We start from the raw sequence: 18,790 nt of genomic DNA, 5'->3' as shown, positions 1-18,790 counted from the left end.
TATCTTATCACTACAGCTGTTTCGGCAGAGTGCCTTTCTCAAGTAATCTATTTTTGGATGTGTTTACAATTTTAGTCTGTAACAAAATAGATTGAGGAGGGGAGAACTGTTTGTCTCAATTTGGTAATATAGAATTATGTCTGTTTTTTAATTTGTTAATTTCCATAGATTATAATAAAGATAGCTCAAAGCGTTTATTTTGGATGTGAAGAATTTGAAATTCGTCATTAAAAGAATGATTATGATCTAGCAGCTGAAGTGCGTATGCAGAATCTGTTTTCCTATTACTGAAAGCCCTTTTATGTACTGCTATACGTGTGTTAAAAGTTCTACCAGTTTGACCGATGTAAGTTTTTGGGCAGTCGCCACATTTAAGTTTGTATACACCACTGTGTAAGTGCTTTTTATTTTGGCTCTTGTTGTTTTAAATATATTTAAATTATTGCCTACGTTATTCGTTTCGTTTTTTTTTAACGAAATGTATGTGTTCGCGATTTAATTACGTCATATACAACAATATAACAATACAACAAAACTGCTCTTCTAGTTTATTACATTATTGCAGAAAAATATGATGTGATTTTTCATTTTTTTTTTTTTTTAGGAATGGGTTACGAAATTGTATTAGAACTTGCTCAAAGAGGATGTAGAGTGATTGTAGCCGACAAAATAGTGTCCAATAACCTTAGGAACAAGTTTATCGAAAAAACTAACAATTTTGACATTTCCCTCGATTATGTAGATTTGGGAAGCTTTCAATCGGTTAGGGCGTTGGCGGAGAAACTAAGTAATCGAGAGAAGAAAATTGATATTTTAATTCATAATGCTGGTATAGGTCCAATTATCAATGGACTTAGCACAGATGGTTTAAATCTAACCATGCAAGTTAATTTTTATAGTCCATTTTTATTGACACATTTGCTTTTGGGTAAGTAAACCATTCAAACATTAATTGTTTTATTCCTCTCATCAGTTATCTAATTAACTTAAAATTAAGCTCAGGTACATGTTATATCAATATGGAGACACACATGATATTTATTGTACATGATATTATTTTTTCATAAAAAAAGAGCCGATGAAAATGGACAAATAGAAAAAATGGCAAAAAATTTCAAAAACAAAAACAACGAAATTAGAGGGGCTTACGAATACCTAAAAAAGATAAAAAAAAGAGTATAAATCTCAAACAAGTCTATATAAAGATGAAAGTGGGCAAATAAGCAGTGACCAACAGATATATATATATATATATATATATATATATATATATATATATATATATATATATATATGTATATATATATATATATATATATATATATGTATATATATATATATATATATATATATATATATATATATATATATATATATATGTTCGGAAACATTTCCGCGGTTAGTACAATTAAACTTAGAGCTAAGATTAATATTATTATAAAAATTAATATTAAACTCACCAGTCTTCCGGGTTGAACCGCGTCGATATCCATTTTGCCGAGCTTTCGACATCCTCTCTGATATCTTCTTCAGGGCTTCCGAGGTCTCAGTCTCCCGAGCCCCCAGACACTACTACACTCACTAGGCACTTCTAGTTCACTCACTAGTAGTGCCTAGAACTTTGTATCATATAACGTCACTTACTATGAGGCAGATTGGTACACACATAGAAATCATTGCAAATACGATCGTGGAGAAACCACAGCTATAGGACTACGACTTTTCACTGTGGCTTGATAGATACAAAACGGTCGCAGATAAAACTACATTGTGTGTAGAGATTGCAATTGCTGGATACAGCATCTGCTCATTGCACCTTATTTTACAGACTTTTTTTCGTTCCAGATTTAATGCTGCTCCAATATTAATTAAAATGTCTCTTGAAGATGATAAAAAAAAAAGTGGGACTTTTTCACAAAACTGGATGAGGGGCGAAGTGCAAGCTGCTCTTTATGCTCAAAAAAATTGTTTATTAGCAACCGCTCAAGAACAGGCTTAAAAGGACATCTGAAAAAGATACACAACGTCTCTGCTTTAAGTTCCAGCACCAGCACCATTATACCAGCTCCCAATGCCCCCAAAGCAACCTCGTCAAAAAATAAAGATAATAAGGAAGTAGTTCCGAGCAAAAAGTCGAAGAAGACTATTGATTCCTACTTTGAAAGAGAAAATTCTATGGAAGATATGGTTACTAGGATGGTTTGCAAAGACGGTTTTAGCTTGAGTTCATTTTGTACTTCACCCGAGGCGGTTATTCTCAAAAAGTGGATTCCAATTACCAACTTCTCCGTACACTATAAGAGCGATAATTTACAGGTATGCAGAGAAAGTCCAAGCAAATCTTATAAAAGAATTTACTAATTTAAAACAAAAAGGACAAAGATTTTCGTTGAGCTTCGACGAGTGGATCTCCCAAAAAAATCACAGATACATAAATCTCAATTTGCACAATGCAGAACATTTTAATCTAGGTTTGATCAGAATTCACGGCTCGTGCACTGCCGAACACTGCATTGAATTAGTGGCAGAACGGTTGAAAATTTTTGGTTTATTGATTGAATCCGACACCATTGGTATCACAACCGACAGCGTATCCGTTATGGTGAAAGTCGGCAAGCTCATGCCTTGCTATCAACAGCTGTGCTATGCACATGGAATTCATTTGGCTGTAGTGGACGTGCTGTATAAAAAGAAACCTCAAAGAGAAGTAGAACAACCAGCAATAGACGACACTGATCAATATGAAGACGAAAATGAAGATATGGAGACAGAGATGAATGAAGGATTGGCAGTAACAATCGAACCAACATCGGCGAGTCTTGTTGAATTGATTCTCCGTTACAGCGATCTACTCATGAAAATACGAAAAGTTGTTAAAACGTTCAAAAAATCACCTACCAAGACGACATATTCTTGCAAAAATATGAAAAAAAAGGCAAGGAATTAATTCCTTGATGTCCCCATGTCTCCATTAACATCTTTATCAACGTCTGGCTATGCCTTGCAATTTATAGAAGGCTCAGATTAAAGCAGTAATCTGAATTGTGTTTCGAAACTATTTTACGGATTTAATATCAGATGTCGCTATTGCGTCCGTTTCGAAGCCATTTTATTGTTGCTTCTTAAGACAGGAAAGATCTATTTTTCACGTTGAGAACTCCTATGAATAACTGTTCTGATGAGCTTTATTAAAGCGAAATACGTATAAACAGATACATAGACGATTTTTACGTGAAAAGGAATCTTTACTGTCTTTTTCATTTTATTCGGATCTACTCTGTATAAGTACAATAAACCAATTCACTAACGATTTCTGCTTAGTTGAGGAGACATGTCGTGGAATGCAAATTTTAGATTCCCCATGTCTCTATTAACATCTTTATCAACGTCTGGCTATGCCTTGCAATTTATAGAAGGCTCAGATTAAGGCAGTTATCTGAATTGTGTCTCGAAACTATTTTACGAATTTAATATCAGATGTCGCTATTGCGTCCGTTTCGAAGCCATTTTATTGTTGCTTCTTAAGACAGGAAAGATCTATTTTTCACGTTGAGAACGCCTATGAATAACTGTTCTGATGAGCTTTATTAAAGCGAAATACGTATAAACAGATACATAGACGATTTGTACGTGAAAAGGAATCTTTACTGTCTTTTTCATTTTGCAAGGAATTAAGTTTGATTCTTGACTTCTGCACCAGGTGGAACAGTTTGCTCAGTATGCTGGAACGTTTCTACAGCCTAAAAGTTTGCATCGATAAAGCGTTGATAGACATTGATTCTGCGATAAAATTCTCTGCTAGCGAGTGGTCAATAATAAGTGAGTTGATCGCCACTCTTCAACCGGTGAAACTGGCTGTAGAAGCTCTTTGCACAAGAGAGTCCACTTTGATAACGGCCGACACAACCTTAAAATTTGTCTTAGACAAACTAAATAGCCAGGACTCTAGCCTTAGTGCCGAGCTATCGGAAGCACTACGCAACAAAATCGTGGAACGGCGCCTCTCTGAAATTACAGGTACATTAGTATACTTACAAAATCCAAAAAAGTATGACGAAGGACTAAACAATCCTGGTTATTTCCCCATGCCGAAAAAGAACACAATACGAGAAGAGATGAAAAATTTGTTAAGTCGTATAAATAAACAAGTGATTGTGGAAACAGTGCAAGAGGATATAATGGAAGTAGAAGATATGCCGAGAAAGGCGACAGAAAAGATTGTAAGAACTACCGAGGGCTTAGTGTAACTAACTCAATCTGTAGAGTCTATGGGAAGATAATTAAAAGCCGAATTGAAGATTGCTGGGAAGACGCTGAAGATCAGAGTGGCTTTCGTACTGGTCATTCTTGTATAGACAATGTGTTCTTTTTAAAACAAACAATAGAAAAGCGTTTGGAACATAATATGGAGACACACATGGTATTTATTGATCTTCAAAAAGCGTATGACAGTCTCCCATTAGCCAAGCTATGGCAGGTGCTAGAAGACAAGAATATTCCACCGATTTACATTAATGCTGTAAGGGAGTTGTACGATGATATGACGAATGTAATAAAGATTGGACAAAAAGTGACAAAAAAGATAAAAGTGACCAAAGGACTTCGCCAAGGCTGCTGTATTGCACCTACACCCTTTAAGATTTATTTGGAGGGGGATTTGGATATTTGGAAAAGAAAATGTGAACCTATGGGTGTTAAAATTGGAGACCATACACTGTACAGCTTGCATTTTGCTGATGACCAAGTAATACTTGCAGAAGATCAAGATGATATCCACTACATGTTACGAAAAATAGATGAAAAATATACTAAGTGGGGCTTATCAATTAATCCATCAAAAACAGAGTACGTAGTAGTGGGAGGTGAAGGAAAGCACTTAGAACTAGGAAGCAAACAAATTCAAAATACTGATAGCTATAAATATCTCGGTGTAAACATTACAAACAATGGTCGGAATACAAAAGAAATAGCTACTAGAATTGGTCAAGCAAATTCAGCAATACGTCAACTGAATAGTATACTTTGGAATATTCACATCACCCGAAACACAAAAATTATAATATACAAAAGTATCATAGAAAGCATTGCTACATATGGTTCAGAGCTTTGGGTAATAAATAAAAATGACGCATCCAAAATAAAAGCAATGGAAATGAATTATTGGAGAAGATGTTGCCAACTCACTAGAAGAGATAGAGTAAGGAATACTAAAATCAGAGAGCGTATGGGCATAGACATTGACGTCCTGGAAACTATAGAATGCAAAAGGCTGAAATGGTATGGCCATGTAGAAAGGATGAATGATCAACGATGGCCAAAGAGAATGTTACAGTGTATCCCCACCAACCGCAGGAAAAAGGAAAGACCAAGAAGATCGTGGAGACAAGAAGTAAAAGGTGCAATGGAAGATAGGGGTCTACAAGTAGATGACTGGAACGATCGCAAGCGTTGGAAGCTAGGTTGCGAGAAACGGCGGCAGCTGTAATAAACTCGTTATATATAGAAGATATGCCAGCTAATCCGGAGCCCGTGAATTTTACTTTAGAACAAGAATTTGAGATTAAACTGTACTGAAAGAGAGAAAACTTTTATAACCAAAAAAAAACTTGTTCTCAAAAAGATAACGAAAAGATTTTGAAAAAGGAAATGACCATTTATGAGACCGAAGGAGTGAAAGGCGAATTTGTCCATGGTTTATGACTATTTGATGAGTCTAAAAAAACTAAATAATTCATGTTTCTCTTATTTAGAAATTTAGAATACAGACTGATTTTTATCATGATATCCAAAAAAAACTCGTCCTCAGTGAGCCATGGAAAAAAAACATATTACTTAACTTGTGTCAGCTTAAAATTGCCATCAATGAAATTTGCTTCAAATGAACTACTCTTACAACAGATAAGTTCATTTTGGATAAAATTTCATTTGTGACAATTCTCAGCCGACACAAGCAAAGCCTTATGTTTCACATCCACGGCTTACTGAGTACGAGTTTTTTTTAATCTCATGATAATTGTGGTATTTGCTCTAGCCATAGAGAGGCAAGATTGATTACGAATTGCGACTGATTATACGTCCTTATTTGATTGGATATACCTAAGATAATTTTTATTTTGAGTTTTTATTTTATTAGTTTGTATTAAAAAGCTTAAGTAAGCTAGCTGGATTCAGGCCAATCTTGCAAAAATCCAACTGGACTGAAAATCCTGCTGGATTGCAATCCCTAATTGTGTGCCTCCGTGTAGTATGCACGCATATATACTTTTTGATTTAAATTATGTAAATCATCATCTATCTTTAAACTTATTTAAAATACGGCTGTTATTTTTAGATTTACTCAAAAATTCGCAATCAGCCCGATTAATCTTTTGTAGTTCTTCTATAATAAAGCAGTTACATAGCCTGATTTTATTGGAAAAATGTGTAATAAGAAAATTAGAACAATACAAGTTCTCTAAATTTTGTCTAGCTGCGACAGCTGATATTTTTGCTAAAAAACTAAGAAGATTCAACATTTCTTCAAACTGTTATGATCCAGGAGTAGTAAATACAAATATACATGCCCAGTTTATTACAAACAAATTCATCTATTCTTTGTGGTTTACAGCTTTCCGATCGTTGCTTAAGGTAAGTTTTATCATTATAATCGTTATCTATTTTTAATATTAAAACTTAATTGTAAGACGTGAACATAATCAAAATGCAGCATCTAAGTGAAGCAGAAGAATTTTTGATCGCACCTCTTCTGTTATTCAGCTTTTATGGAATCACTAATAATTTTCCCGTCGGATGCGACAAGCCGGGAGGTCCAATTAATTGCCTAACTCCTTAAATTTTTAAGAATAAACTTCCTCTAATTATTTTTTTTACTTTACTATATCTTGTGTATATATATATATATATATATATATATATATATATATATATATTAGGAAGGCCTATAGAAGGAACTAAAGGATCTTCTTCAAGTTTTATAGGCCTTCTTCAGATCAATAAAGCAAAAGATAACTTGTATATCGCTATACATTCATTAATAACAGATATGCTGTATAATGCCCTTTTGGTAGTCGCCTTGTTATATCCTCTCCTTTCATTTGCTTTGTCGCATGTTAGGATACGGTCAATTGTTTATTTTGTACTCAGCCAGATTTCTTTTTTAAGTCAATAAATCAAAATTTGTCTTATAGTAAATCTATTTTTATCCATAGTGGCCTATGACATCTCGTATGTCGCTATACGTTCATGAATAATGAAGATACCGTGTAGTGCCTTTTTGGTCATTGCTTGGTTTATTTTTTTATCTTAATAAATTCGATATTTCCTCCCCTTTCATTTAACACATTATACGCTCGAATCGGATCAATAATAACGGAGATATAACCCCGTTGTCAATGTCGCCATGTGTGTTTTTTCTATCTCAGCATATTTGCTGCCCACTCTCCTTTTTAATGATGTATCATGCATCACGATCCGACGAACTATTCTACACCTACCACAAAATACGAAAAAAATATTTAGTGGTGACATTTTTACAAACAGAACTTTTCAGATATAACTGAGAAAGTATTACTCAACCTTTTGTCACTCCAAACAAGGAAAAACTAAAACAAAGTGACCAAAAAATGTAGTGAGATTATAAGAAAAATTATTAAAACCAACAAAAACTGTATTTAAAGAAGAAACACTAAAATTAAGCTACCACCAAACTAGGTAGAGCACCTGGGCAACTAAAAGATCCCCCGGGTTTTCCCAGGTAAAAAATTTTTACTCATACACGTATGTGAGTTCTTTTAACTCTTACTGAAGTTAGTAATTAGTATGCTCAGATGAGGCACGGGAAATGGCCTTTGGACGTGTTGCCAGCTTCACATATATTGGCTCTCTAGTAACTAATATCAACAAAACAAGTAAAGAAATCAAAAAGCGAATAAACTTTACAAATGGGACATATTATGGACTCCAAAACCAATTCCACTTAAGGATCATCCAAAGAAAAACTTGAATTATTATATACACAACACTGCTAAGGCAGATCCTTACACATAAGGCAGAAAGATGGAATTAAATGCAGAAGGATAAAAGAATTTTGGGAAAGTTCGAGCGTAAAATACTCCACAGAATATTTGGAGCTATAAACGACCAAGTGCAGTGACAAAAAAGATATTACTTCGACTTGATACCAACTCTTTGATGAACTAGACGTCGTAAAGTATGTTAAAACACAGCAGCTTAGATGGGCTGAACACATAATACGAATGCCAAACAACACGATCTCTAATAAGCTGGCCACGGGAGCAGCTGTATGATGAAGAACCAAAGGCGGACTGAAAATTAGGTGGTTACATGGTCTTACAACTGACTTTAGGTTACTAAAAATCATCGACGGTAACAGAATGAATCTTGGAGTAGGCCAGAATCCACTAAGGATTGCTATGCTAACAAGCAAAATTTGAGTGGAATATTTTGTCATATCTTGGCAAAAATATTTTCGACAGAGTGCTCTTGGACTTAATTTAGCTTCTTTTAACTTATTTCTAACTATTTGATCCGAAATACTCCGAAATCGAATCAACTATTGAATGATACTAGGTATTCTACATAACAAGTATATAGTGCAGCGGTCGGGGAACCGGGGTAAATTACCCAAAATAGGGTAAAAATGCAATTTTTGGGGGTAAAAATGACACTTTTGTGAGTAAAAAGTATATATTTTTAATTTTCGGCTTTCGTAAAAAAAATAATCCAAATATTGAACTTACTCACTGTATGATCCATCGCCAGGCCCTTATGGTCAAATATTTAGAACCTACACTGGAATCCGTCATGCATAATGTCATCAAGATTGTAAATTTTATCAAGGAACATGCACTAAACACGCGGCTATTTCGTGAATTATGTCAGGACGGTGAAGCTGAAGCTGAATATAATGGACCTAGTTTATTATACAGGAGTAAGGTGGTTCTCTCACGGAAATGTACTAAATCGAGTATGGAATCTTAAAACTGAAGTCGAAATTTTTATGGTTGATCAAAAAAATATTCTCGCAGATAGGTTTAAAAACTCTTCCTGGGTTGCATAATTCGCATATTAAGCGAACATTTTTGAGAGTATAAATAAGTTTCAGATAGTTTCTTTTTCTTAGAACTTAGCGGGTCAACACAATTCGGTTTTAAGGGAGGACTAGGAACAAGAGAGGCAATTTTATGTTTGAACACCTTAATACAAAACTGTTTAGATCAACGAAAAGATGTCTACCTCACCTTCATCGACTACGAGAAGGCATTTGACAATGTTAAACATGATATCATGATGGAACTACTACATAGGGCCAACATGGACCAGAAGGAGATCAGAATTATTCAGAATCTATACTGGAACCAAATGGCAAAGGTGAGGATTGATCAAGACCAATATACGGATGAATTTGAAATCCGGAAAGGTGTCCGCCAAGGCTGCATACTCTCTCCGATGCTTTTTAATTTATATGTTGCAAATATATTTGCGGAAGCATTAGAAGACACGGAATTAGGCATTAAGGTGAACGGCATACCAATTAGCAACCTACGCTATGCGGACGACACAGTGATTATAACTGATAATTTGGAAGATCAGCAGTTAATACTTGATAGGGTGAATAGCATAGGTAAAAAATATGGCCTCAAAATCAACATTTTGAAAACGAAATATATGGTCATTAGCAGAAACCCTCCAGAAAACCCGATAATATGCATAGGTGACGATCGCATAAAACCCGTGAAAACTTTTAAATACCTTGGCACCACAATCAATGACCAATCGGATCCACAACAAGAGATAAAAACCCGAATACAAATGGCAAGACAAGCTTTTGTGAAATTCAGACCGCTCCTATGTAATCAAAACCTAAATTTCGAAATACGCTACAGAATGGTCAAGTGCTACATATGGTCCATCTTGCTTTATGGCATGGAAACGTGGACTTTGAAAAAAACATCTATCAACAAACTTGAAGCATTTGAAATGTGGTCATTGAGAAGAATGATGCGCATACCTTGGGTGGATAGAGTTCGAAACGATGACGTTCTTAAGAGAGCCGGCGTGGAAAGAGAACTCTTTGAATTAATTAAAAAACGCAAGATTGGTTACCTTGGGCACATATTGAGAGGAGCAAAATATGAAATACCACAGTTAATCCTACAAGGGAAGATCGAAGGTAGGAGAGGAGCCGGCCGCAAACAATTATCCTGGTTAAGGAATATTAAAGAATGGACAGGAATACACAATACAGGCGAGCTGTGTCACGCCGCCAAGAACAGAATTCTAGTAATGAGATAGTCGCCTACGCACTTTGGTGTATGGCATGTTAAGAAGAAGAGTTTCTTTTTCAAAGTTAGCTTTGTTTTTGGAAGATTGTGAAAATATTACTTTTGCTGACATCAAGCATACAATTGTAAGACATCTTATCAAACTCAGAAAGCGGTTTTCAGATTACTTTCCAGATCTTGATACACGTACTGTCAGTTGGATTGCAGATCCTTTTAAATGCCAAATTGCTATGACATCAGAATAACCTTCGGGTTTGGCAGAAGCAATTCTTGAACTTTGATCCAATTCTGAAGCACATATTCAATTTGACTAAACCAAATCTGTCGTCTTTTTGGATGTTAAAAGCTGCAAAGGCTTTCAAAATTGCACATGAAGAGGCGGTTAAAAAAATGTTGCCATTTGGAACAACATATTTGTGCGAACAAGGCTTTTTCACTCTAATAAACATAAAAAGGAAGAACAGAAATCGATTAAACGCCGAAGAATGTATTCAAATCGCCCTTACATCAAAAAGTCTCAATTTTGAAGCAATTGTATCGAACATGAAACAACATCATTTTTCCAAAACGTGAAGGAAGAATGTTAGCATCTATTCCAAATAACAGAGATAGAGCTAGAAACGCCGAAGAAAACTTCAGTATAGACCAATATAATTTTGAGGTAGTAAATAAGTTTACATATTTGGGTTCTCTCATAACAAACGATAATGACACATCTGAAGAAGTAAAACGGAGGGTACTGCTAGCAAACAAATGTTATTTTGGACTAAGCAAGCAGCTAAAAAACAGAAATTTAAGCCAGAAAACCAAACTAATAATATATAGAACACTCATCCTACCAGTACTGACATATGGGTCAGAAACATGGACCATCTCCAAAACAGACGCAAATCTTCTGCTCGTCTTCGAAAGGAAGATACTAAGAAGAATAATGGGCGCATTCTGTGAGAATGGTATTTGGAGAAGGCGATATAATTTCGAATTGTACGAGAAGTATAAAAAAATAGTAAATGGTAGAGATGTAATATCCTTCATAAAAATAGGTAGGCTTAGATGGGCTGGACATGTGTCAAGAGCAAATGAAAATTACCCACCCAGACGAACTCTATTATCGGTCCCAGTGGGAAATAGGAGTAGAGGCAGACCACGACTGAGATGGAGGGACGGTGTGGACGAGGACGCAAGGAAAATCGGCGCGGCAAATTGGCAACGGTTGGCGATGAACAGAAACGACTGGCGAAATAGACTGGGGAAGGTCAAGGCTCAACTAGAGCTGTAGCACCACTGATGATGATGATGAAGGAAGAATGTTTTCAATTATTTTTTTTTTTTTAATTTTTGTTTGTATCACCATTATTATTATTATAATTTGTTACAGTAACGCAAATTGTCAACCCTCAATTGTACCCCAATGGGTTTCAATTTGTTATATACAGTTGAGGAAAAAAAATTGTCCCCACAGAAAATATAAGTAAATGATAATTTCTTGTTATTTTTTAAATCATATGATATTTTTCTGGTATTATTAGACTCTAATATACATAAATATATTACTATTATTACCGTTATGTATTACTAGGTATTACATTGTTAAATTGAATAAATAATGTTTAACTTAAATTTTTATTTATTGTTTTCTTTTCAAAACTATCATGAGGGCTATAATACGAAATATGCTAAAAAGAGGCGATTTCGTTTTTTTTTTCTTCGCCATGGGGTAATAAAACGTAAACAAAAATATTTTGGGGTAATGATTAAAAAAGTTCCACGACCGCTGATATAGTGTATGTGAAAAGGCTAGGTTTTAATTAGACTACAAATAATGAGGTAGTTAAAAGTACGACAATAATTATTTATTATTATAAGTAGACAATTTATTTTTTAACCTGATAATATATTAGTTCAATCACTGTAAAATAAAAATTTGTTGTTGAGGATTACTTTGACCTCTGAAAAGTTGATTGGGGCCAGGTTCTTTTCGCGGTCTCTGTACCGATGTCACAACAAGAAACTCGAATCCACAATTAATTAAATTAAGGTCCAATATGACGCATATTGATGATTACATCTCGAAGGATTGTACAAGCCAAAAATAATGTTGAACAAACTAAAATATTCGGTAGAAGTAAAAAAATATATTATTTTGTATACCAGGCAAGAATGTGACACCAGATACTAGTAATTCATTGGGGTTTCGGAGATATGAGTTTGTAGAGTCTCAAAAAACGGTGTTTTTTATTCTCAAACATAAATAACAGCATGTAGCGGTATTAAAATTCAACGATGAATCGAAGTGTAAACACGCTATCAGTTATAGCAATTAGTGATAATTGAATTTTTAATTTTACCAAGTTTAAAATAATTATTCATAATTTTTATCTACTTATAGTTAATTTTCCTAATCAAATAAGTATGTAGTGATAAGTAGTAGTGAGTGCAGTCTCTTTGCATCTTTAAAACTAAAGTAAGCTGCACAATTATTATTTTATTTTGAAGTAAATAAACAATCTACTAAAGTAAGAAATAAAAACAAAGACAGGTTTCTTATTAATTAGTTTTCGTGCCTCTTATCAGTCTGATTTGCTTCAAGGCAGGTCCGGCCTGAGGGGGTACAAATAGTTATTTGGAAATAATGGAACTTCAAAATAATGCTGCAATTATTACTGTCAACAATACTAACAATCAACAACAAAGTTACTCAAGAGCTCTTACCCAACCGAAATTCCCTTTAAAAAATCAAGCTATAGTTTTCAACTCCCTTAATGGAATAAAACTAGAAGAATATCTTATATCCATCGGAACGAAAATTAGTCCGAAAAATATACTTTTCTCGTCTAGGATATCTAACAATAGAATATGTGTTTATCTATCCAGTGTGGCAAAGGTCGATGAATTCATGAACACTGACAATGGAATAATTACAGTAAATTCAGAACAAATTCAAACTCGCAGATTCATTACTCCAAGCCAACGCCTATTATTATCTAATGTGTGTCCATCTATCCCACATGATTGTATAGAACAAGAACTCCGAGAACAAGGCTATAACTTAGTATCTCCTTTAAATTTTCTCAGAATTGGGACAACCAACCCTGAGTATAAACACATTCTTAGTTTTCGTCGTTACATCTATATATCACCTCCCAACAATACGGTCCCAGACTCGATTTTATTATCTCATGATAACATATCATATCGTATTTTTTTGTCTCATGAAAGCCAGCTGTGTTCAAAGTGTAATCAAACAGGTCATTTCTCAAACAATTGCTTAACTGCAGTAAGTCAAGAGCCTACAAACAATACCAACATCCCTACCTCACCAAATGAAATCCCTATCATGACAACTGTACAAGTAAATGAAAAATCTTCACCTTCCCAACCTCTAACCCATAACATAGCACCAAATACACAAAATAATAATAACGATATAGATAAACAACCAACCACAGACATATCTACGCCTTCCCCAAAAATAAAGGAATCAGAAAATGTACAACAAACAGGTTCCAAACGCAGTATTACAGACGTAATAACACCTCCTCCGTCCTCACAAACTGAAGTTACATTTTTAGTACCAACTACGCAGAGAAAGAAGAAATCCAAAACTGATACTGAAGAAGAATCATGCTTGCCCAAAACACATGAACCAAAATCTAATGAAATACTGCCGTTACTGGAACCAACTAGGAAAATATTCGAAGAAGAATCGCTTAAACTCAGTTTTGATGAAATCGTCGATTTCTTTGTAAATGTGAAAGGAAACACCGATCCGTTAAGCTTAGTTAAAACATATACCGAGAATGTTCATGATTTTTTGAACCTATTAGCTAAAATTCATCCTTATTACAAAGACCGAAGAATGAAAAACAGAAGCACGAGAATAAGACGTAAGATTATGAAGCAACTAAAAATGGACCCAATAGCAATGAAGATATATCTAGAAGAAGAATCCGACACCTCTGTCGATTCAGCGTAAAGTACATAGTAAATAGAAGCAATGGCGTCCATAATACAATGGAACGTAAACGGTTTCTTCAGCCGTTACGAAATGCTAAAGCATATTATCTCTGAAATCAACCCAATGATACTTTGTTTACAAGAAACCAACTTTAAGGATTCCAGCCATGCATTCAAGTTTCAAAAATACTCAAACTTTTTCAAACACAGACAAAACGCTGATATAGCCAGTGGAGGGGTTGCTATTTACGTCGATAAACAATATGAAGCCCAGCAATTACAAATCAACACACATAGCTTTGAAGCAGTAGCGATTACAGTAAACATGGAACAAACAATCAATATTTGCAACATATATTTACCTCCTGATCAAATTATAGTCCAAGAAGATTTTGATAATCTACTGCAACAAATCCCCAGCCCCCGCATTATTTTAGGCGATTTTAATTCACACAATCCTATGTGGGGTTCAACAAAAACTAACGCTAGAGGCAAGATTGTGGAATTTTGTATGACCTCACAAAATCTTAATTTGTTAAACGATGGTAGACCCACCAGATTTAGCATTCAAACGGGTAGTCAGTCGGCCATCGACATATCTTTATGTGATCCAATGTTATCCCCAACACTAGAATGGGACGTTATCCCGTACCTATACGGAAGTGACCACTATCCCATTAAAATTACGTTTCCACAACAAAAAAATAACAATATCACCACAACCCCATCGAAATGGAATACAAAAAATGCAGACTGGGAGAACTTTACAAAATACATACAAAATGAAATAAACAACATAAAAGATATTACTCTTAATGACATAGATAAAGACCTAGATACCTTCATATCAATAATTAAAAAAGCAGCAGAAAATCATATTGGAAAAACAAAAACACTAAAATATCATAAACCTTTACCATGGTGGACCACAGAATGCAAAGAAGCAGTAAAAACGTATAAAAGAGCCTTCAATAGGTATAATCATCACAAAACTAGTGAAAATATGGTAGAATACAAAAAACGTCGAGCAGAAGCTAGATATATTCTCAAAAAATGCAGGAAAACATCATGGCAAAAATTCGTTGCAAGTATAAATAGTTCTACCCCAGCAAGTAAAGTGTGGCAAAATATAAGGAAAATATCTGGAAAAAAATGTTCAAATAAAATACCTTTCCTGGCAAAAGATAACAAAATTATAAGCGACAGAAAAGAAATTGCGGAGCTATTCGCCGGTGAATTTGAGTCAAATTCAAGTAACGATAACTATTCACCGGAATTTAAGCTCAAGAAACAAAGCATAGAAAAAACGAAGTTGGAATACTACTCTCAAGATGATAATATACTAAATGTGCCAATTACAATGCAAGAACTAAGGGATGCCCTATTGTCAACTAAAAACTCCGCTCCAGGTCCAGACGGCATACCATTAATTTTTTTGTTAAACCTACCAGAAAGTGGAATGTCTTGGCTACTAAAATTATACAATTTTATATGGACAAATCAGGTCTTTCCATCTGTATGGTCGGACAGCATTATAATTCCTCTGCTCAAGCCCAACAAAGACAGAACAAAGGTAGACTCGTACCGTCCTATATCACTCACTAATGTATCCTGCAAAGTTCTAGAAAAAATTATAAACAAAAGACTATTGTGGTACTTAGAACAAGAAAAACATTTAATTCCACAGCAAAGTGGCTTCCGTCAAAATAGATCATCTATTAGATAGATAATCGTAGATAATCTATTAGATTTAGAATCAGAGATACACGAGGGTTTTGCAACTAATCAGGAAACCATCGCAGTGTTTTTCGATATTACCAAGGCGTACGATACAGTTTGGAGGTTTAACATTATATCAAAATTACACAAATGGGGAATCAGGGGTAATATGCTAAGATTCATAGAAAACTTTCTTCAGTCAAGAGCTTTCTCTGTGCGCGCCGATAATTCCACTTCAACAAAAAGAATTCAGGAAAACGGAACACCTCAGGGATCAGTTATGAGCCCAACTCTCTTTCTTGTCGCTATCAACGATATACTGGATCATTGCTCCCCGCTAGTTAAGGGAAGACTATATGCCGATGATCTGGTTCTATTTGCAAAGGGCAAGAATATAAAAATGGTTCAAAAACACAAGAATCCATTTATAAACTAGAGATATGGTCTACATCAGTAGGTGTACAATTCTCCACACTAAAAACAAGATGCATGATTTTCTCAAGAAGGCACCGGATGCAAAGAACTACACTAAAGCTGTGTGGCAAGCCGCTGGCATTCTCAGACAAAATTAATTTTCTCGGAATGGTATTCGACCAAAAACTAACATGGAAACATCATATTTCAGAAATAAAAAAGTCTTGCCAAAGTGGATTAAACGTAATGAAAACATTATCAAATAAAAAATGGGGAACCGACGAAACCACATTATTAAATATTTATAAGTCACTTGTTAGATCAAAAATAGATTATGGGGCTATTGTATATGACTCGGCTAAAAAACACGTTACCAATCAACTTGAAATCATTCAAAACACAGCACTTCGGATCGCCACAGGTGCATTTAGAACCACACCCGTTAAGAATCTCCAATGTCTTACAGGAGAACCACCTCTTACCCTACGAAGGAAGTATCTAAGCCTTTCGTATGCATCTTCAGTTGCCAGTAACAAATTCCACCCAGTGTTTCGAAATACATTTACGGACCGGTATCTAGAAGCTTATAAAAAAAGTAAGTTCGATCCACCTTTCTATGAAAGAGTCCGAAGAAATTTAAAAGATCTGCAACTGCAAATTCCTGACCTCTATCCTTCAAATCTAAAAACTCCCCCTCCCTGGTTAATCATGATCCCCGAGATTAATACGACACTACTCCAATATCACAAATCAGAGACATCACCAAATGTAATCAGACAGTCATTTTTAAAAGAACTCGAGACTTGCGGGGAAAGTTTTTGCATTTATACAGATGCCTCCAAATCTGCAAACGACGTAGGAGCAGCATTTGTCACTCCACATGCATCCTTCCAATTTAAATTAAGGTCGGCCACCTCTATATACTCAGCAGAGTTATATGCAATATTACAAGCCCTCATTCATATCAAAAGTACAAAACAGTCTTCCTCCGTCATTATCTCAGATTCTCTAAACTCGTTAACAACAATTGATCAACTATTCACTAAGAACCCTATAGCCTTACTTATCAAGAAAGAACTTGCAGCCTTACAAGAAACTGGTTCCGAAGTCAAATTTATATGGGTTCCATCTCACATGGGAATACAAGGTAATGAAAAAGCAGACCTCCAAGCAAGGGAAGCTTACAAAAACGATCATGCTACAATAGTGTCAAAGACTATTTCCAGTGATATAAAACAGTTCGTCAAAGAAAAAGTGATAAGTGCGTGGCAAAATGAGTGGAATTTATCGAAATCTAAACTAAAAGAAATTAAATCGACAGTGAGTCCGTGGCGCCTAGTGAACTTAAAAAGAGCTGATCAAGTCAAAATCTCTCGACTTCGATTAGGTCATACCAACATTACACATAAGTACCTAATGAATAAGGAAGACATTCCAGTGTGTGATTACTGTCAAATCAACATTACTGTTAAACACCTCCTAACAGAATGTGGAAAATATACAGTCAACAGACAAAATAACAATATTTCCAACAATTTAAAAACAGTATTAGGTGAACATTTAAACATCAAAGACTTAATTAATTTTCTTAAAGATACATCTTTATATAATTTAATCTAATGTAAAAACTAATGTCGCTAATGACCCAAGTGGTTGAAGCGACTATTTTCTTTGTAAATAAAAAAAAAAAAAAAAAAAATTCAACGATGTGCTCGCTAAAATACCTTTAATTTTAGACTGTTTGAGTTCAATTTGGTTAATTTGCTTATGAGAAATTATCTAAAAACCATCTAAAATGAGCTTATTTTAAATATCATTATTTAGAACAAGAACAGTTTATTATATTTTATTTTACCTTAAAAGCAAGCTTTTTCAATGACTAATCGAATGTGGCTTTACAGAACTAGATTGGTTAATTTGTTTATGAGTAAACTATATTAAGTTTGTTAAACTGTTTGTTCGGGCTGTTAGGCCGTTGTCTTCTGAGATTAGTCTCGACGTTTCGCTAACACTAGGGATTGGCATCTTCTGGAGGTGTTACTGCTTCGCTTGTAAGCTGAAACTCACCAGTTGACCATCTCACCGTACCAGCTCACCATCATTGGAAGTGTGCGAATCCCATGATATTTGTAGGATCCGTCGATAGCACCACAATTCGAATGCTTCTAATTTGCTAATCCATGTTAATGTTTGGTTTTTAATGTCCATGTCTCACAAACATATAATAGGACAGGCCACACATAACATTTCAGGACCTTCTTGCGAATATGTGTCGACAGGTTTCTGTTATATAAAACTGGTTTCCAGCTCATAAAAGACTTGCATAATATTTAGCTCCTAGTTAAAGGGTAAAGGGGAAAAGGCAACCAAATCAAAAAACTATATTTTTCAGGAGA

The 18,790-nt window shown here is 34.8% G+C and overlaps 1 protein-coding gene across 3 annotated transcripts in view; it reads left to right on the top strand.

Annotated features, from left to right (window-relative positions):
- Positions 1-18,790, top strand: part of LOC140440128 (retinol dehydrogenase 14-like) — a 46,980-nt gene that overhangs the window by 8,761 nt on the left and 19,429 nt on the right. For 2 of the 3 annotated variants that reach the window (XM_072530418.1, XM_072530419.1), the window contains exons 2-3: positions 605-928; positions 6,332-6,627. In XM_072530418.1, coding sequence (XP_072386519.1) covers positions 605-928; positions 6,332-6,627 — 620 coding nt within the window. Of the gene's footprint in view, positions 1-189; positions 394-604; positions 929-6,331; positions 6,628-18,790 lie in introns of those variants that run through there. The other variant, XM_072530420.1, reaches the window with a different exon arrangement.

The sequence above is a fragment of the Diabrotica undecimpunctata genome, chromosome 4 (assembly GCF_040954645.1).
Source record: "Diabrotica undecimpunctata isolate CICGRU chromosome 4, icDiaUnde3, whole genome shotgun sequence".
Taxonomy (NCBI): domain Eukaryota; kingdom Metazoa; phylum Arthropoda; class Insecta; order Coleoptera; family Chrysomelidae; genus Diabrotica; species Diabrotica undecimpunctata.
The sequence above is the reverse complement of the archived record's forward strand: the minus strand, read 5'-3'. Positions and strand labels throughout refer to the sequence as shown.